Genomic DNA, 23,206 nt, shown 5'->3' on the forward strand with positions numbered 1-23,206 from the left:
AAATAAAAATAAATAAAAAAGTGTATGTTTTGTAAGAAAATATTTAAACGCTAATACATTTCAAACTACAAAATGTTTTAGATTTTCAGACAACAATACATTTTCAAATAATTCTTTGTATTAATACAAAGTCACATAATGTAAAGTACCTTTAAAGAAAAAACTTTTTTTTGCTAATATGTCACGAATTAAATTGTATGAACGTCGAACGATTCAGTGAGCGATTTTGATAACAATTATAAAAATAATTAAACACTGGATAATTACAGCATAATGACACGCCCACTTTTAATTAATAATGTTCAAAGTCACTCTTTTCTATGTTTAGTTTAATAATACTTAACACAATATAAAGAAAACATTGGAAGTGTTTTAAAATGTACCGTAGGGAAAAATCTACTTACACATAGTGAAACAGTTTTTCAAAATGTATTTATTTAATTAGGTATTTTTGAAAAAATTAAATTATGAATATAAACATATTCTGAAAAAATATTTCTAGTTTAAATCAATATTTTTCCTAATTTATCCCCGAGCCTTATGTGAACACTTTTAAATGTTGTGTTTTCTCTTCGCTTTCCAGTAAAGAACTAGATTGTGTAAGTTTTTCGTTTGTGCTTGAACTCTTAAAAGGATAACAATAGTAAAACATATACAATACATATACATATTTTGGAAGTTAACAATACATATGTGTGTATACATATGTATGTATGAATGTATGCTTGAATATACATAGGTATACACATATGTATGCACAATATTTTTTTAAAGGTAATTATATGTTTTTGTATACTTTAATTGAATAGCTGGTTAATTTTATTGAATAATTAAATTTATTATAAAACATTTTATAATATTTATTTAAGGAAAATAGTTTTTTTCCCTTAACATTATGTTATCATTCCCGTGAGATAAATACCGATTGCGCATGTCCTTTCTAAAATAAATGCACAATTGTTTGCTAAATATATATGTTTGAACATTCTCTTATCAATTATACCGTAAAAGTAGCACATTTTATATCATCTGTCATAATTCCAAAAAGGATAGTTTTGAAAAAAAATGTTTCAGTGTTTAATGTCAATATATATTATTTCTTGAATAATTTTCACACAAATCGTGTGATTTTTTCCACCTGAGTTAAAAATAAGTTTTTATCTATTTAAAACCTAAATATACGTACATTAGACCGACTCACAAAAAATGGTGCTTGATGGAACTCCCCTCAAAATATTCCCTGTTATGTAATATGATATTACCCACATTGTCCGTTCGTGAGCAGTTTTCAAGAAAAGCTCAATTAAAATGCCGCTCAAAGTTTAAAAAAATGGTCAAAATGTTTACATATGAAGCTATAACTCTAGGACGGTAAATAATAGAAACAAACTTATTACCACAAAAATTTATACTTATTACCACTTCAAAATTTATATTTTATACATAATTCTCGTTACTTTTAGTAAAACAGAGTTACACCAGATTTTGTCTTCAAAAGCGAGACCTGGTCGCTGTAGAAGCATATTATGTAAAAAATGATGCTAGTAGGTAAATATTTTACGTATTATTGTTAAATAATCATAATCATGGATTTGGTATTTAAGAAAGATGTAAAACACAAAAATTGGTTGAAAATTGTTAAAGTTTTTTAAAATTCCCAAGGCCATTAACGTGTCTCACAGCACTTGATTAGGAAATGTGGAAAAAAATTAACTTATTTTGAAAAATATTCTAAAAAACTATTTTATTACATGAAATACATGTATATTTACTCGAATGTAACTTTTTGTCCTTAAAAGATATCGTGAACCTGTTCTCAGCTATGATAAAAAGATTTAGAGTAGAAATACAAACCTGCGGTAGCGTTTTCTACTTCTAATATGGAGGTCCTAGGTCAAATTTTGCAATATATATATATATATATATATATATATATATATATATATATATATATGTCCAAATTATGAAATTATATATATATATGTATATATATATATATATATATATATATATATATATATATATATATATATATATATATATATATATATATATATATATATATATATATATATATATATATATATATATATATATATATATATATATTATATATATATATATATATATATATATATATATATATATATATATATATATAATTTCATAATTTGGACATATATATATATATAGGTCTAATTTTGCAATATATATATATATATATATATATATATATATATATATATATAATATATATATATATATATATATAATATATATATATATATATATATGTTTTTTCACTTCGATAAATTTTTGATCTACCTGACTTCATTCAAAATAGTCTTCTATATCAAATATGAACTTATATTCATATCTGCTTCTTATATATTTTGCGTTTGTTGTATTTCTTTATTCTGTATTTGTTGGACTTATTCATTAGTTTCAATATTTGCACTATTCAGCATTTCTTCAAAATTCACAAAACTTTCTTTGATATTATTTTTTTCTCCACCAGATAAATTTTGTTCATCAAACAAAACGTTACGACGTTCAATAACTTCACGATATGTGAACTTTTGGGGGTCAAATTTACCTTTCTTTTGATTCAAAACATTCACATTAGAACAAAATTTTAAATGGTTAAACACTTGGTTTACCACCAGTCCATATTTCATATTGTCATATGAAATCCAAAAAGCTCTAAGTTACATTTAACAAATTTGCCAGAAATAGCAAAAAACCTTCTAAAACAGATATACGCGAAGAGCCACTTTAAGAGCTCTCTGTTTTTTTCTCATTCACACGTACGTACGCCATTTTCTTAATTTTGAAGTTTTTTGATTTTTTGATTGTAAATAAATGCATTTCCGAAGGCAATGAACAGAAATAATAGTTTATGCTTTAGTTTTTTCTAACATATATTCATACAAAATTAAAAATGTAACCCTTTCTTCATTTCATATAGAGTACACTGTAAAGTAGTACACTATACAACACTAGAAAATGTTACAAACTTTTCTTTTAGTGCAAAGAATGCAAAATCAAAAGCTGAAGTGGTGTTAGTGAGGCAAGAAAATTTTACGCTCTGCCGATGTCGGTTCTAAAATGATTAATAAACAAAAAATGTTGAACATTTTCTCAAGTTAAGCTTATTATACCCTTCACCTTCGTGAGAAGGGTATATATAAGTTTGTCATTCCGTTTGTAATTTCTATAATATAATTTTCCGACCCTATAAAGTATATATATTCTGGATCCTTATAGGTAGCGGAGATGATTAAGCCATGTCCGTCTGTCTGTCTGTCTGTCTGTCTGTCTGTCTGTATGTTTGTTGAAATCAGTTTTTAGAAGACCCCAGATATCTGCGAGATCCGAATCTTCCATAATTCTATCAGACATACGACCGGCAAGAACGCTATTTAAAATCAGCAAAATCGGTCCATAAATAACGGAGATATGAGCAAAAAACCGACACAACCTCTGAAAATTTCATATAAAATTTAGATTTTTTATTCATGCTCAGACAGAAACTGCAAAAAACAAAAACAAAATACATAACAATACGGTAAATATTGTTATTGTAATTTGTTTATAAAAGCAAAGCAGAGCAAGAGCAGCAGAGCAAGAGTAGCAGAGCGAGAGCAGCACTAATGTTTTGTTATTGGCTAGAAATATGAAATTAAGTGTGTAGAGCCTGGATTAAGTGAGAACCTATAAAAGGGGACTTTCTGGTACTTTTTCGTTCTTCAAAAGGTATTTTTTTAAATTTATATAATATTGAACCTAGAAACATGAAATTAAGTATGCATGGCCCGGATTAAGTGAGGACCCAAACAAGGGGAGTTTTTGGTACTTTTTCGTTTTTCAAAAGGTACTTTTTGCAATTTCTACAATATTGAACCTAGAAACATGTAATTAAGTATGTATGGCCCGGATTAAGTGAGGACCCATAAAAGGGGACTTTTTCGTTGTTCAAAAGGTACTTTTTGCAATTTCTACAATATTGAACCTAGAAACATGTAATTAAGTATGTATGGCCCGGATTAAGTGAGGACCCATAAAAGGGGACTTTTTGGTACTTTTTCGTTCTTCAAAAGGTACTTTTTGCAATTTCTACAATATTGAACCTAGAAACATGTAATTAAGTATGTATGGCCCGGATTAAGTAAGGACCCATACAAGGGGACTTTTTGGTGCTTTTTCGTTTTTCAAAAGGTACTTTTTGCAATTTCTACGATATTAAACCTAGAAACATGTAATTATGTATGTATGGCCCGGATTAAGTAAGGACCCATAAAAGGGGACTTATTGGTACTTTTTCGTTTTTCAAAAGGTACTTTTTGCAATTTCTACGATATTACACCTAGAAACATGTAATTAAGTATGTATGGCCAGGATTAAGTGAGGACCCATGAAAGGGTACTTTTTGGTACTTTTTCATTCTTCAAAAGGTACTTTTTGAAATTTCTATAATATTGAACCTAGAAACATGTTATTAAGTTCGTATATCCCGGATTAAGTGAAAACCAGTAAAAGGGGACTTCTTGGTACTTTTTCGTTCTTTAAAAGGTACTTTTTACAATTTCTACAATATTGAACCTAGGAACATGTAATTAAGTTTGTATGGCCCGGATTAACTGAGGACCCATAGATGGGGACTTTTTGGTACTTTTTCGTTCTTCAAAAGGTACAAAAGGCTTTAAACACATCATGGTGAAGGGTATATAAGATTCGGCACAGCCGAATATAGAACTCTTACTTGTTTTTATTAAGAAATTAGTATTTGAAGAAATGCGGTTTTCGTTTTACTTACGGAAATATGAAACTTACGCCCTTGAGAATTAGTTTTTTTCTGAAAACCAAAAGGACGTAAGTTACATTAAACAAGTTAGGGTGCTATATTCGGCTGTGCCGAATCTTATATACCCTTCACCATTGTGTGTTAAAAAAACAGTCAGTACCAAAAAATCCTCTTTTACAGCACTTTCTTCGGGCTCAACATGCTTAAATTCATGTTTCTACATTCAATATTATAGAAAATTCAAAAGAGTACCTTTTGAAAAACGAAAAAATACCAAAAGGATCCTTTTTATGGGTTCTCACTTAATTCAGACTCTACATACCCAATTTCATATTTCTAGGTTCAATATTATAGAAAATTCAAAAAAGGAACTTTTAAAAAAACAAAAAAGTACCAAAAATTTACTTTTTCGGTTTTCACCAAATTCCGTCTCTACATACTTAATTTCAAGTTTCTAGGTTCAATATTATAGAAATATGTATATGTTTCTAGGTTTAATATTATAGAAAATTCAAAAAGTAGTAGATCGTAAAAGTAGTGGGTTCTCACCTAATTCAGACTCTACATACTTAATTTCATATTTCTAGGTTCAATAGTATCGAAAATTCAAAAAGTACATTTTGAAAAACGAACAAGTCAGATTTCTATATTCGGCTGTGCCGAATCTTATATACCCTTCACCAAGTATGTTTTAAAAACCAGTTTTTATTTATTTTGTATCTCTGCACACATGTCACACATAACATACACACAAACAAATATAAACTGTAGCAGAAAGAAATATTAACCGTTGTACTGTACTACCACCGTTAAACTGTATTACCACCCTCAAACAAATATGTATGTGCTGTATTACCAACATATTACTGCTTTATCTACTTGTTGTTTTTATGCTTTTATTTATAATTTGTTGAGGAAATTTTCAGAGGTAGTCTCAGATTTTTACCTATATCTCAGTTATTTATAGACCGATTTTGCTGATTTTCAACAGGAAACATCTCAAAAGCATGTCTGACAGAATTATTGAAGATTTGGATCTTGAAGATATCTGGTGTCTTCAGAAAATTGATTTCAACAGACAGACAGACGGACATGGCTTAATCGACTCCGCTATCTATAAGGATCCAGAATATATATACTTTATAGGGTCGGAAAATTATATTATAGAAATTACAAACGGAATGGCAAACTTATATATACCCTTCTCACGAAGGTGAAGGGTATAAAAAGTACCAAAAAGTTCCCTTTAATGGCTTCTAACTTAAGCCAGGCTGCTTTCGCTCTGCTACTCTTACTTTGCTGCTCTCGCTCTGCTTTGTTTTTATAAACAAGAGTACAATAACAAAATTTACCGTATAATTATGCATTTTGTTTTCGTTTTTTGTAATTTCTGTCTGAGCATAAAAAAAATCTCATATCTCCGCTATTTATCTCCGGTATTTATGAACCGATTTTGCTGATTTTAAATAGCGATTTTGTCAAAAGCATGTCTAACAGAATTGTTGAAGAATCGGATTTTGCCGATATTTGGTCCTCTAAAAAATGATTTCAACAAACACACAGACCGATTTTGCTAATTTTAAATACCGATCTTGTCGAAAGCATGTCTAACAGAATTGTTGAAGAATCGTATTTTGCCGATATTTGATCCTATAAAAACTGATTTCAACAAACACAAAGACGGACAGAGAGACATACGGGAATAGCTTAATCAACTCAGCTACCTATAAGGATCCATATTATATATACTTTATGGGGTCGGAAAATTATATTATAGAAATTGCAAACGAAATGACAGACTTATATGTACCCTTCTCACAAAGGTGAAGGGTATAAAAAAAGATTTTTTTTTTTTTTCAAAAATTTTCATGAATTTAAAGGTAATTTTAGAACATAATCTTTTGGAATATCGTTGATAGGCTCGTTGATTTTAATTGTAGGAGTGTGAAATTTAGCAGGAGCATGTATTTTGATACGTTACATCATAATCTATCAAAAAGTCAATTTTGACTTTTTCGTAACTTAGGGCCTTTTGGATTTCATATGACGATATGGTGTTTTGTCATCTAATTTTTTTGAGGAAATCTGTAACTCAAGTATACTGCCACTCCATTTTGCTGCGGAGAAATTTAATTTTACGATTGGTTTGACGATCTACCATTTCATTAAATATTTTTAATTTTTCGAAAACATTGCTTTTAGATTTTAGAAAATATACAAAAATTTTCTGTATTTTTCATCTATTAATGAAAGGAAATATTTTGTCCCACCAATTGAATCTATATTAATATTCACCAGATTTGCTTTTGCATCAAACAATGTTTTTTTTGGATAAATCATAGAGACTTTAATTGTTTAGATGTCCATTCCTTCGATGCCGAATTTCATTGTTTGAATTTAAAGCATAAGTATATCTTCTCCTAAGGTTATTTGACGTCAAGCACAAATATATTATCTTCCATTCTGGCCCTCAAAACCAATTCGTTATTTTCATGAGTAAAACTGCACAATGTTGAATAAATTTTATTTTTCCACCATATTGAACTACTTTGCAGACAGATAAAAAACTACCATTCAAATCTGGAGAATATAAAAAATCTTTTAGTTCAATTGTACTATCATTAACAAAAATTGCTAATGCCTTTCCAACATTGGTTTCCAATTCTAATTTTTCATTTTGACCTCATATTGAATCAATTTGCTCATCTCCATCAACATATTTCCATGTACCGGCATGAATCTGAATTTTCCACGTCTCATAATTTTTCTCGTCAAGCTTCTCTATCTGATGCCATGATGACGACGATGCCATTTTTACATCAGATAGACACAATATTTAATTTTAATTTCAATTAATCAATAATAGTTTTTCCCAAACGTTCTGCCTGGGCTCATAACCTGGTAAAAATCCGCTTAATAAACTTTTATTTCTGCTCGAAAAAAAAATAAGTCAAAAATAACTTTTGTTTTTTCAAAAAAAAAAAAAAAAAAAAAAATAAAAGTAAAAAATACTTTTATTTTGCTCAAAAAAATAAAAATCTAAAATTTAAAAAGCATTGCATTTTCTTAAAATTTAGTCCACGATGATTAAAATGGTATACTTAATATTTTTTCAAAAATAATTGTTATTTTCGGTCCCTGAAAAATTTACAAATGTATATAATTTAGAGCTGGGGTAGTGCACTAAATTTGCAGTTTCCACTAAATGTTAGTGATAGTGCAAAATTTTTCACTATCAGTAAGCAATAGAGGTAGTGATACAAAAAATTTTTCGCTAAAATAAATTTAATGTTAGTGAAAACCCTTTTTTTACAGCTTAGTGCAAATTTTTTTCTCCACTAATAGGATAGTGGAAAAATATCACCATTTACTAAAGTTAAAGGAACTCAAATACATATCATTATATTGAATTAATTTATACTCTTTATTACATTAATTAATTAATACTAATATTAAAGAAGTAACAAAATTAAAAGACAAAAGGAAATAGTAATACAAACGGAAATTTCATCAATATATGTATTAATATAACAAATTAAATTAAATACATATTGGTACATATATTATTTCTTTAATACAATAAAAATAATTAAATATTAATATTTTGAACATATGTTTTTTTCAATTTGTTTGGAATATTTTTATAAACAATATTTTTTGAGGTTTTAGTGCACATTTGCACTATTTTATTGTAGTGCAACATTTTCAAAATTGTTCATTTATCTATATCATGAATTCCAGGAAAGTACACAGAAAAACTGACAATTTTTGACCTCATGTCTTCCAATTTCCTTCATATTGTCAATATAAAATTTTAAACAGGGAGAACGATTTAAAAATGCATTCAAAAAGTGCATTTCTTAAAAAATGCACTATCTTAAACTTTTTAATATGAAAATTATATTAGAATGAAAGAGCTCATCCATAGTAATAGACTGGGTTCTAAATAAAAAAAAAAATCCGATATAAAATTCAAAGATATAGACGTTCAAAGTCTTATACCTTTTTGATTTTTTTGTAGTTTTCGAACAAATTAAAATCGCCATAAAAATCGCGTTTCTTGCAATTTTTTAGAATTTAATGTTAATATGTCTTATGCGTCTAATAGAGTATGTGTTTACAAAAAATTAAAGAAATCTGAAGACCATCGGTCAATTCTTAATTGATTTCTCATGGAATTCATGATATGAAGAAAATACCAACAACAAAAAAGTTCATACTTATTTAATTCATATTTATTTAAAAATTATATGTTTTTCATTCCTAAATAAGAATTAAACACAAATTTCTATGCATATTAAGACCTAAGTCAACTTGTACCCTAAAATTATTTCCTATAAATTTTTAAAATTATTTTTTATCCAAATAACTTGTACACATAATTTATGAAATAGTATGTAATAAATTTTATATCAAAATATTTTATGTTATTTTAACAAAAAGTTAAGAATATTCCCAGCATAATCTTCACATACCCGGTAAGTAGGCAAGTAATATTGGAGAAGAGTGTAAGTAGTTACTTTTTGGGTGAATAACTACTTATTTTTGTTCCACGATGACCAAAAAGAAACTAGTTACAAATCTGCTTAACCAACTTTTCCGGATTTAAAACTGGTTTTACAGTTATTTTTCATGTTTGCTATTCTATTCTCTTACTCAATGTACCATTAAAAAATAGTTTTATCATTCATTCTGAAATGGTTTTCACATAAGTGTAAATATCAACATTTTTGAAAAAACTTTTAAAATCGACTAGGGTTAGAAACAATAACTAATTCCTCATTAGACATACACTATAGACAATTGACTACAAATTCCATTCAAAAAAATTTATTTATTTTTTTGATAACGAGAACTCATTACCAAGTAATGTATGAAATATCCTACAATACTCATTACCAAAATCTAAAAATATTTTACTGGGTTAATTTAAGAAATTTTAATTTTTCTTTCTTTTGAAGTGAAAGACTAGAAAATTTTCGAGCCAAAGTGAATAAGTTGGAGCTATTTCAGATTTCGTTTTCAAAACAGAGGTCATAGACATCTTATAAAGTCTAATGCCCTAAAATGTCCAAAGTTTACACAATTAATGAACTATTTTCTTGAAAACACTTTACACCAACGTCTTATTAAATTTGATATCAATAATTTTCAGACCCTATAAAATAGTTGCAAGTCATACTAAATTATATGCGATACTTAACTAAGTTTTTTCCATTTGACAGTTGTTGTGAATTATTTACACACTTTCCAGAATTAACTTAAAAAATAATGATATAATGTGGCTTCGACAGTGTACAGTAACACGGTGTTTAGCATTTCGCAAATATGTATAATTGGTAATAAGATGATATAAAAAATAAATTACATTCACTCTTCCAAAATTATCATAATCTTCACATCTTACAGATTCAGCCTTTTTCATAAAGTAAATAAAGATTAGATATGCTAATTATACCCTACACCACTTTAGTGGGGAGGGTATATTGGGTTTGTGCTGATGTTTGTAAAATAGAAAAATATTCTTCCAATACCCACCTTAAAGTATACTAATCGGCTTAGAATCATTTTCTGAGTCGATTAAGCTATGTCCGTCCGTCTGGCTGGCCGGCCGGCTGGCTGGCTGTCCATGTAAACCTTGTGCGCAAGGTACAGGTCGCAATTTTGAAGATAATTAGATGAAATTTGGCACACACGCTTCTTTTGGGACGAAGGACGAAGCCTATTGAAAATGGTTAAAATCGGTCCATTATTTCGACTAGCCCCCATACAACCGTACCCCCCAAATAGGGCCTTTTGGCTTATAATTAATTTAAATGATCTATTATGTTAACAAAAGTCGACAAAACTTAGTTTTATAGAACTTTAAATGGCACTACCGATTTTTGTAATGATCGGGCTTCATTTGGTCCTATCCCCCATACAAACTCCCCTTCAGAAAATGACTTAAAGGGCAAAATTCACTTACAAACACTAATGAAACTTTTAAATTCTACATAAATATTATTGAAGAAGACTTAACTCCCCCTACCAACATTTTTAAGGATAGGGCCATAATTTGCCCTACTCCCCTTTGAGCCCTCTTGTAAAAAATTTTTTTTTGTCAAAATAAAAGCAAAGATACTCCGAAATAAAGTAAAAAAAACAAACCAAATGCTTTATTTTTTTAAATAATCCCCATTTTATCATATAGTCGGCTACGCCCGACTTTACATTCATACTTGTATTAATATTAAAATAATAATTATTATCTTCCTTATCTTTTCTGTTTCTACATAATATTTTTCTTGCTAAACAATATTTAAAAAAATAACTTTCTGGGAAATTTTTTATCATTATTCGTTATATCGAGTATAACATTTCAAAAAATCAGAATATAAGATATTTAATGTTAAAAATATGGCTGTGCGTGTTATACATAATAACTAATTTGGAAGACACTTAATGACGTAGAATGATGAAAATTTACGCCGACGACAATTTCCAATAATATTTCCCTAAGTCTGCCTTTAGTCATGGTCAATTGTATGTAGCATTTTCAAATGTTAAGTCCGAAGATGACGTTAAAATAAAATTTTATAAAAATGGGAAGCAGGGAATGCTCAGACGTATTCACAAAAACATTGTGTATAAAGAAATTTTTTAAAGTTCGTTGTTTCGTTATTTGTTTGTTGAATTCATTTTATTTAAAGAAAAACAATATTTAAAAATTTAAATATTAAATTTTTGTAATATTTTGTTAATTAATTAAAAAGTTTAATTGTATTGTTTTTTTTAGTTATAAAATTCTATTCCAAAATATTTTTTTGTTTATTTTTTGTCAAGCAGATTTATTTTTTTTTGCCTGGCAGGGACAGCTAGTTAAATATAACTTAAAAATCTTTCATTATTTCTGAAAATTTTTAACTACCCTGCAGGAAATGCAACTAGTGCCAAACTAGTATTATACTAGTACCAAAATTACCAGTATTAGTTCCCAACTGTAAACTTTCCTAATGCCCAAATTAACATTGAGTGAGTTTGAAAAATTACTAGTACCATTAGTTCTAGACTTATACTGGTGCTTTTAGACCAAATTGGGTCCTTTAGAACCAGTTTATTACTATTATTTATGCTCAAAAAATCCCCATATTTGGTGATTTGCTCCATTTTATACCCGTATTTGGTTTCAGTTAGAAATTACTACACAACTAGTTTTAGATTTAGATTTTATTTACAAAATTACAAAAAAAAAAATAAATAAATAATAAATTTTGTATATTTTCTTACACATCCAAATTAAAGTTCGAAAAAATGCGGGTTCTATCCTTGTTTTTTAAATTTAATAGACTTACTTACATAGGGAGCAGCATGCAACTGGACCTAAACAGTTATTCACTATTATCCTCTGATTTAAAAGGATATTTTTAAAAATATTGCTTACAAAACTTTAGAAAATCACATTTTAATTATTTTAGAAATTTATTTTTTTCCATCACATGTCAAATAAAAATCAGTCTGCAAGTGGGGACCTTCAACTACTACTAGTACTAGTATTTTTTCATACAAATTTGTACTAGTGTCTGCTGTTCTAGTAATAATACTAGTGGAATTAAGACAATTATCACTTCATTTCCTGCAGGGTACGTACTTTCTTAAAGAAAATAAGAAAATATAAAATAAAGTTCCGATATTTAAAAACCTCAGAACTAATAATTATAACAGCGCCCAATTCATTAATTTAGAACCTTTTCTTTGAAAAATATATGTAATTTTACATACCATATATATTAGTTTTGAGAGGAGGCCCTTTTGGTTTTCGTGTGACAATTTTGGTCCATATTTGCAGCTCAAATAGTGTTGACTTACAGACATTGATTGCTTATACTTTTTGGGTCTATGACCAACAATTCGATGTGTTAAAAACGAAATAATAAATCATTACATATGTGTTAAAATATATAAAAAATTAGCTGGGCTAAATTTTGCTTTACATAAATCAAAAATCAAATAAATCGTAATTTGCAATTTTATGAAAATTATACATCAAAAGAAAAATAAAAACAGTTTTTGAAGCAAATTGGGATATCCTAATCCCGAAAAAATCAGGAAATTTATTTTGCAGAATTCGGGATGTGAGTGGGATATCTATAAGAAAATATTTGTTAACTTAAGAATAATGTTGTTTTCATTATTAAGCACTTATTTCCTCTATTTTTTAAAATGGTCGTTTTTGTTGTATATTTTTACTCAAAAAAACAACAAACTAATTGAATAATGGTGGTATGGTACAAGAAAGTTTTTAATTTAATTAAGTGATAGTGAAAAAATTTTTTTAGAGCTTAAAGCAAATTTTTCTCCACTTACAGGATAGCGGAAAAATAATTCACTGATATTAATGAAACGCAAATACACATTATTATATTGAATAATTTTATATTTTTATTTTTTATTAAATTAACAATGTTTTAATTTAAAAAGTAAAAAACGACAAGTTCATTTTCACCTTCCCACAGAGTATGTTGACGAATTTAAATACCTCGTACGTTTTATTTTTATATTTTATACTTTAAGTTTATTTCTAAAATATATTTTGACAATATTTTCAATTTATTTGATTAAAGCATTCATGTAGTAACTGTTAAAAATATATAGCATAAAAAATTCGAAGCGAAAGGATATGTTCTTCGATTTCGTCTGTTTCTTTTAACTTAGAGCTTCCAAATAAGCATAATTTTGTTCGAATTTCTGTTACACAAAATTAAGTATTTTATATTTGCTGAAAAAAGTGAACATTTTCCGCGAACATAGTAACAGTATATTTATTTTTAATTGTGTTTTTAATAAAGGTTTTTTGAATAAATTATACAATGCGATATATAGTAATAATGTTATAATATTCTTCCCATTTTCATAACTTTTGTTTTAACGCCCGATAGTGTCTAGGTGTATTTCTTCGGATCTGGTGTAGTATACTTACATCCTCCTATCAAACTAACGTAACCTTTCGCTTAAATTAAAAATATTCACTAAGTGTTACTTCGTTTTGTTGGATATTAAAGCTCTAGAGGATAAGAATCCATGCTTGAAATTGGCGTAAATCGATCTGAATCAGGATTTCACAACCGAAAGGAAATTTTTTTAAATTTTTAAAGAAATATTGCACTAAAAATTTGAAGTGAAATGAAGAAAAGCAGTTTTTTTCCAACATGGACTTATTAACGAAGATGTACTTCATGAAGATCTCGATATTAGAATGTGTATTAGAAACTTTCAGACTTCTATATTCCTTTATATAAGTAGATAAATATGGACCTATTGAATTAGTGTGTATTAGAAACTGTATATTAGAAACTCTCAGACTTCTATATTCCTTTATATAAGTAGATAAATATGGACCTATTCAATAAGTGCCTATTTTTGAGCAGATCTAAAAAATAGGGACACAAATATTTGAATAAATATAAAAAATGATATCCTTTAAAGTTTTAAGTCCTTTATAAAGGAAAAGTGATAAGAAAATTGAAAACTGAGTTTACAGGTTTTCTAAATAAGAACTTGGTTTGTTCGAGTCCAAAATTTTTTTCTTACGTTGATTTTATTATATGTGAAACTAAATAAAAAGATGAAATTTTCCAAGGATATTATATAAAATTTTTCGTCCTGAAAAATAAACACAAAAAAGATTTTATTTCCAGAGATTGTGTCTTTTCAGTTGGTGTCCGTATTTAAGGTCATTAAAAAGGAGAAAATATCAGAAAATTATAAACTTAAATCGCAGTTTTACTTTAAATGACCTTTAGTATCAAATCCAATAAAAAATGGGAAATTGTATCATGGTGTATTAATCAAAGAAACATGGTCTTATGTTTTTTAGAAAGTCTTCGCTTTCAACTTCCGTTCTATAAATATTGGAAAAATTATACTTATTAAAAGTTATTTATTTTAGTGATTATGGAATTAAGAATGTGTGCTCATTCTGTCACATTAAAAAGATTGTTGAATATGTTTAGTTTTTTTAATTTTAATGCATATTTGTGTGTTTAACAAGTTTTTTATTTCTAACTACATAGCTGTATGTACATGGCAAACATTTTCTAAAAATAAAACAAGTAAGAGTGTATGTATGTATGTATGTATGTATGTATGTATGTATGTATGTATGTATGTATGTATGTATGTATGTATGTATGTATGTATGTATGTATGTATGTATGTATGTATGTAGTCCATAAAGTAATATGGTTCAACGTCACTATAATGATGAAAGTGACGTTGACATATTACTATCATACAGTAAAATATCACTTTAAGCACTAGTATTTACATATATCGCGAGATCAAAGAATTTTTAGGAATATTAATTGTTTCTTTTTTTGCAAAATAATTTGTCATCAAACTTTGAGATTTTGAATTTTTATGTTGCTTATGGGCATTTCCATCGTGACGAACGTGACGGTCGTACGTTTTAAAGAGATGAAAAATATATATATGGGGCATTTCACGTCAAGTGAACCAACTTTTGAAATCGATGTCTTCCGATCGCGATGAAATTTGTACCATACTAAAATAATATGTTAAATTAATTATTACAAATAAATAACAAAATTAAATTATTCAATATTTCCATAGAAAAAAATTATTTTTATTCCTGATGTTAACATATTATTTTAGTTGGGTACGTTACATACCATCGGAAAGGCTAATGTGTCTAGTTTCTCTGCGTAACTTTAATTTTTAAGGTTACAAAACATTTTTTTATAGATATCCCACTCGCATCCCACTAAGCGACAAAAAGGTTGTTAAAGGAAAACACATAAGCTTTCTTCTGAGCAAAAAAAAAAAAATAATAATAATAAAAAATGGGTCCATTTTTTTAAAAAAAGTCAACAAAGTTTTTGATTTTGCAAAAAAATTCAAAAATTTTAAATCTTGAGTTACAAAATATTTTTTTTTATAGATATCCCACTCGCTTAGGAAAAGACTTAAGCTTTCTTAAAAAAAATGAAAAGGGCCCATTTGAAAAAAAATCAAAAATGTTTTTGATTTAAAAAATAAAAAATATTTTATTAAATTTTTTTAATTTTTTTTTCGAAAGATTGCTTAAATAGCTATCTAAACTGTTTGGGACACATTTTGCTAAGAACAATAGGTAATAAGTTACATGGATGAGAAAAAACACCTGCATGGCCAAAATGTCAAATTTTGACCTCTAACTTAGAAAGTTCACGAGCGATCTTGTTGAAAAATTGTGTCTGAATTACTATCCAATAAAACTAACTATGGTGCAAATTTCATCGCGATCGGAAGACATCGATTTCAAAAGTTGGTTCACTTGACTTGAAATGCCCCATATACATATATATTTTTTAAAAATTCTTGTATTTTTATGTAGGGCTTCAATAGCTCTATAACTGGTCGGAAGAAGAAATTGAAAGATCTTAAGATCTTAAGTAGTTAAAGTGCGTGACGTGATGTGACAGAAATGGAAGTTGCATATTTCTTTTTTGACAAAAATGTAAAAATCTGCGAGTTTCACCTGGCTATTTGGTTAAAACCTTTTTATTGTAATTTGGAATATTTATTGATTGTGTTTCATCATTTAGAACTAAAAAATTGTTTTTAGAGTTTTTTGTACAAGCCATTATGTGTAACGTGACATGACGTGATGTGACAAAAATTTCCAGTGGTGAAATTTGCAATCTTATTGAAAATTAATTAGTCCATAGATTTATTTTGGACGGACATTGTTGAAAGTTTTTGGAATCGGAGAAATATTTCGACTATTTAATAACATTTTAGTAGACAATAGCTCCCGTATAAGAATAATATAAGAATTAACATTAATTAACATAAAACTTTTAAAAATGCTTATACCACCATAAAATTCAACACAAATAATTTTGACATAAACAAAAATCGTTCATCCTACTTTTTTGAAAAATTGGTCCATGATTAGGCATAGCTTCCATACAAAGCCCACATTTGATATACCCATAAACTTGGATATATAACTAAAATTTCGCCATCCTGATAATACAAACACACAAAAAAACTTTCAAATGTACAACTACTGACCCTTTTGATGATAATACAATAATCGGTCATAACGCCCATATAAAGACGATCCGAAAATCACTGTTTTTCCATACATTTCTTAAAAATATCATTTGTTGAATTTCTGTGCTTTCACAACTAAAAAAATTATATCTATCACCTAATTGAATAAATTGCATAAATATCACATCATTTTAAATAACAATACTTATTTCACAATTCGAAGTTTGCACTTGAGAAAATTTATGTAATGTGACAGACTTTGAAATTCTCGCTTAGAATTATTTTTTTTTTTTCTTTAAAATTGAGTTCTATATACTAAAATTGATTTAGATTCAGATTTTTTAATACTTTTGAATGTCAACTAAAAAGTTATCGGAATAAATCCTCTTTCAACGTGACGAACGTGACATTTAAAAGTCTATGTTTTAAGATAATTATTATTCCAACAAATATTTTCCGATAAAAGTCCATTTAAATATTAGCCTTTAAAATAATAAAAACTATTAAAAGCAATTGTAACTTTTAATTCCGATTTCTCATCATAGTGGTTAAGAAAAGCTTTGGGGTCTTTAATTTAATAAAATTTCAATCTTTTTCTATACTTAATAATAGAAGTTGAAATTTTATTTTTGATTGGTGGACTTTGAGCCACGGTGAACTTATGCAACTCTTGATATCCGTAAAACAATGTCCGGAGAATTTTAAACGAATTTTAAATTTAACAAGTATGAATGTATAGTCGGGCGTAGCCGACTATATAATACCCTACACCTGTCAGTATGTATGTTAGAAATGGGGATTATTTAAAAAATAAAGCATTTGGATTGTTTTTTTAACTTTATTTCGGAGTATTTTTACTTTTATTTTGGCAAAAAAAGATTTTTTTACAAGAGGGTTCAAAGGGGAGTAGGGCAAAATATGGCCCTATCCTTAAACATGTTGGTAGGGGGAGTTAAGTCTTCTTCAATAATATTTATGTAGAATTTAAAAGTGTTAATAGTGTTTGTAAATGAATTTTGACCTTTAAGTCATTTTCTGAAGGGGAGTTTGTATGGGGATAGGATCAAATGAAGCCCGATCATTACAAAAATCGGTAGTGTCATTTAAAGTTCTATAAAACTAAGTTTTGTCGACTTTTGTTAACATAATAGATCATTTAAATTAATTATAAGCCAATTTGGGAGGTACGGTTGTATGGGGGCTAGTCGAAATAATGGACCGGTTTTAACCATTTTCAATAGGCTTCGTCCTTGGGCCAAAAGAAGCGGGTGTGCCAATTTCATCTAATTATCTTCAAAATTGCTGGCCTGTACCTTGCGCACAAGATTTACATGGACAGCCAGCCAGCCGGCCAGACGGACGGACATAGCTTAATCGACTCAGAAAATGATTCTAAGCCGATTGGTATACTTTAAGGTGGGTATTGGACGAATATTTTTCTATGTTGCAAACATCAGCACAAACTCAATATACCCTCCCCACTAAAGTGGTGTAGGGTATAAAAACGGATCTAAAATTTTAAAATATAAGTTTTAAAACAAAAGTCGTTCATATAAAAACCGCATAAAACGAGATCTGAGTGTATTTTTCTAACAAACATTGATATTATAGTTTTTTGTTTCGGCTTATCTAATTAAGCTATAGAACAAAATTGAACTATATATGATATATGAGCAATTATCAAAGTTTTTATTTTAGAGATAAAAAAATCAAAAAAATATTTAGATGACACATTCAAAATATTTTGTGTGAATATAAAGAGATCCTAACACGTAATGAATCCATTCGCGTTAATCATTTTGATCAAGAGGCGCAAAGGTTATACACACCATAAGATTTATGTTCAAATTTTTTTAGAAAAAAAATAATATCTGAATTCTGCGAGCTTAATTTATAAGGTAATGCAATTAAAAAAGTATAATTTAAAGGAATTATAGAGTGATTCTCTTTAAAGCGAGATACATTTATTTTATTTACTCCACAAAACCTACAACTATTTTACTTTTCGATGCGCCTCAGTTTTACAATAAAATATTAAGAAAACATAATGTGTAATTATACCCTTCAACTTTGTGAGAAGGGTATATATAAGTTTGTCATTTCTATAATATAATTTTCATACCACATAAAGTATATATATTCTGGATCCTTATAGATAGCGGAGTCGATAAGGCCATGTCCGTCTGTCTGTCTGTCTGTCTGTATGTTTGATATCGGCGATATCCGAATCTTCAATAATTCTGTTAGACATGCTTTCGGGAAGATCGCTATTTAAAATCAGCAAAATCGGCCAATAAATAACGGAGATATGAGCAAAAATCCGAGACAACCTCTGAAAATTTCATCAAAAATTTAATTTTTTTATTCATGCTCAAACAGAAATTGCAAAAAACAAAATACACAATCATACGGTAAATTTGGTTATTGTACTCTTGTTTATAAAAACAAGACAGAGCGTGAGCGGCAGAGCAAGAGTGGAAGCGCGATAGCCTGGCCTAAGTTAGAAACCATAAAAGCCAACTTTTTGAAACTTTTTTTGTTTTTAAAAGGTACTTTTGGAATTCTTTCTAATATTGAACCTAGAAATATGAAATTAAGTATGTAGAGTCTGAATAGGTGAGAATTTCAAAAGGTACTTTTGGAATATTCTATAATATTGAACCAAGGGACATGAAATTTAGTACGTAAATTCGGAATTAGATGAGAACCCATAAAAGGTAACTTTTTGGTGCTTTTTCGTTTTTCAAAAGGTACTTTTTGAGTTTTCTATAATAATGAACTTAGAAACATGAAATTAAGTATGAATCCGGTTTAGACGAGAACACATCAAAGGGGATTTTTTGGTACTTTTTCGTTCTACAAAAGGTACTTTTTGAATATTCTTAGAAACTTAGAAACATGAAATTTAGCATGTAGGGCATTGAATAGGTAAGAACCTACAAAAAGGGACTCAAAAGGAAAGGAACACATCAAAGGGATTTTTTCGTTCTGCAAAAGGTACTTTTTGAATTTTCTATAATATAGAACCTAGGTACTTTTTGAGTTTTCTATGATAATGAACTTAGAAACATGGAATTAAGTATGTAAGTAAGTAGACGAGAACACATCAAAGGGGATTTTTTGGTACTTTTTCGTTCTACAAAAGGTACTTTTTGAATATTCTTTAATATTAAACTTAGAAACATGAAATTTAGCATGTAGGGCCTTGACTAGGTAAGAACCTACAAAAAGGGTCTCTTTGGTACTTTTTCCTTCTACAAAAGGTACTATTTGAAATTTCTATAATATTGAAACTAGAAACGTGAAATTTATTATGTAGAGCCTGGATTAAGTGGGAACCCATAAAAGGGGTTTTTTGCTACTTTTTCGTTCTTCATAAGGTACTTTTTAAAATTTCTATAATATTGAAACGTGAAATTAAGTATGTAGAGTCTGGATTAAGTGAGAAGCCATAAAAGGGGACTTTTTGATACCTTACCGTTTTGCAATTGGTATTTTTTTATTTTTTTTTTTTGTAATAAAATTCGTACTGACTGTTTTTTAACACATCATGGTGAAAGGTATATAAGATTCGGCACAGCCGAATATAAAACTCTTACCTGTTTTAACTACCTTTTGTGCATTATTCATGATGTGCCTTAGCAAAATGTGTTTAGACAAAAGTGACGTCTTTTTAGCTTACAAGGACATTTTAAATACGTTTATGATTGCTATTCATCAAATGTTCGTGAAAGTCGTTATTTGATATTTAAAACCACAAAAATAAAAAAGTATTCTAATATTTTTACATGCTCGTCCGATTTTATATTTCAAAATAACAAAAAAACTCAATTTACACAATAATTCAAATTATTTTTCATATATGTATAAGTGCGAATGTGCCGCGTCAAAACTGATATTTCATTAAATTTACGTCCAATGTTTTTTAACTTTTGAAGCAGTCTTACCCATCTCCATTTAAGGGCAGATTAATATATAATATACGCTATACTGTATATAATTACATCGGCTAACCACTGGTGTCCCATATTTTTATTTTATAAAGAATTGTCAGCGTCCGTTCAAAAAAACTATGAAAATTCAAAATGTCTTTAGTTTGTACAATAACGAATAGTGTCCAAAAGTTTAAAGTTACGGAAAAAAGTAGGTGAAAAAAATAGTTAAGGTAATTTCAGACTACAATACTGAGTATTAGTACATTTCAAAATTAAAATATAGAATTTGGTCAGTATGTCAAAAAATTCGTAAGAAAAATACATACATATTTCAGACATACATTTTATCAATTCTTAACTTTATGAATTCAATGATGTTCTTGATTTTTTCGTTTATTTTATTTTTTGTTTATTTTTTCAGAATTGTTTTTAATGTTACTTTTTTTAAATACAACTTATTGTTTTAATTTCCGGATATTGTCTTCTTTCATATGATACCCATATTGAAAGAACTATTTTTAATAATTTTTGTATCCTTAAATGTTGAAAAGATCAGAAAATTTGAAACGCACGTCTACTTTGTATCAAGTATCAATTTTTAAATTAATATGTAATACAATATATATAATACTTACGCTTTGAATATTTATTAGCACTGCAGTCCGAATTAGTTTCAATAAAATCCCGTAGCATTGAACTGTTTGAGAAATTGCTATTGCCATCGATACCATTCGAAGAAGTGGTGGACAATGATTTAAATATTAGGTTTGGCATTTTATTTTTGATCAATTAACGGGCGTGGACTACTGTAGACTACGGTACGACATGCGGAAATTCGGGTAGCTCCGGAGACATGCGTTCTTACACTACCATCACTTGCCGAGAAACGTCTTGATGGGTTTTAAGTTAACAATGTTATTCAAATGTAATAATCTGGGAAGCCAAAAATATTCTCTCTAAAAAGTGCTAAAAAACTTATATATGCAGTAACAAAAATATGCTCTTCAAATTTTAAAAATAAACTTAAAAAAAGTTAATATTTGTTTTATATTAAAAAGCGAAAAAATACGAAAAATATAATAATATTCATAATGAATATACATCCTTCAAAATTTCTCTCATAGCTTATTGTCATTTTAATCGGCGTTTTCATAGAATCCACTAAACATCGTTAATAGCCTGTTAAACAATAAAACTGTATTGATCTCATGAAATGCATTGGTTTCATGAATCTTGAATTAAAAAAATATTAAAGAAATTAAATTTTTAAAAATAAAGTTTTAAAAAAAGAATTTTAAAAATATACATGAACGAAAAAATATATCAAAATATGCACTAAAAGAGTAAAAGATGAGACATCTTTAAATTATGCTTTAAATATGCTACTAAAGTCAAATCATGCAAAATTATATTCTTATTGGTAAACGTGCTTATCTCAAAACTTTATTTTTATTTTTGTATCGAAGATATGTCCTAACCAAATATATAAAAACATAAAAATTGATGAATTCTTTTATAAACGTAAAAGCTTAAACTCAACTATCTAAATCTGGATACCTTTATACCCTCTTATTCGCACACAAAATTTTTATTTTATAAACGGTTTATAAAATATATTTTGTATGGAAATTTTGTTTTATTTTTGTCCATTCTTTTACAGTCTCAAAATTTATATCAAAACTATTTAATACCGGTATCAAACTTTTCATTTATTAATAACATTTCTAAAACGCGTAATAATTTCCAAATTAAATTTTTTCCGGCTTTTTTATACAAATTGTTAAAAATCAATTATTATCTTTTTATATGGTTTGGAACCATGCTTTGAGTATTGAAATGCAAGATCATATATATATGTATATAAGTTAACGTTATAGCAGCGAAAAATGCTTCAGGTGGTGAGGTTGTCTGAGGGCTAGGCGAAAAAAGATAATTTCACATGGGACAAATTTAATCCTAAAAAAATTAAAAACGCTACCGACATCTATATAATTATAAATTAATTAGAAAAGTTATGAATCACCTCTTTTTGAACATTTAAAATTTGTTTAGGAAATATTTAAATTCGGATTTATTGTAAGCACCAAACATAGTATTTTTAAACTAGAATTCCTCATATAAATACATATGTTACGCAAGTAAATTTAGTTTTTAATCGGCCTTAAATCTAGAAATTACTTTTGTGTTGGACCACTTTTAATTATGACTAATTGTGTAATTAAAATGTTATAGAAATTTGTGGTTAGGGTTTTTTCTTTATTTGATAGAAATTTATAAATAAAAACAAGTAAGAAATTATAGTCGGGTGAGGCCGACCATATAATACCCTACACATGTATACGAATAAAATGTGATTTAGTTTTCATACCATTAAAGATCATGTGCCACATTTCATTGAATTATTTCCAAAATTGCGACATGTAGTTTG

At 27.8% G+C, this 23,206-nt stretch overlaps 2 protein-coding genes across 8 annotated transcripts in view; one reads left to right on the forward strand and one right to left on the reverse strand.

Moving 5' to 3' along the window:
* Window positions 1-23,206, forward strand: part of LOC111678927 — a 73,519-nt gene that overhangs the window by 21,946 nt on the left and 28,367 nt on the right. The gene's annotated exons all lie outside the window — the stretch shown is intronic.
* Window positions 1-23,206, reverse strand: part of LOC111690938 (septin-2) — a 28,593-nt gene that overhangs the window by 2,281 nt on the left and 3,106 nt on the right. The window contains exon 2 of one of the 6 annotated variants that reach the window (XM_046946265.1): window positions 21,414-21,744. In XM_046946265.1, coding sequence (XP_046802221.1) covers window positions 21,414-21,552 — 139 coding nt within the window. In that variant the 5' untranslated portion in view covers window positions 21,553-21,744. Of the gene's footprint in view, window positions 1-404; window positions 589-21,413; window positions 23,105-23,206 lie in introns of those variants that run through there. The other 5 variants (XM_046946267.1, XM_046946268.1, XM_046946266.1 and 2 more) reach the window with 5 other exon arrangements.

The sequence above is a fragment of the Lucilia cuprina genome, chromosome 3 (genome assembly GCF_022045245.1).
Source record: "Lucilia cuprina isolate Lc7/37 chromosome 3, ASM2204524v1, whole genome shotgun sequence".
In the NCBI taxonomy this organism is placed as follows: domain Eukaryota; kingdom Metazoa; phylum Arthropoda; class Insecta; order Diptera; family Calliphoridae; genus Lucilia; species Lucilia cuprina.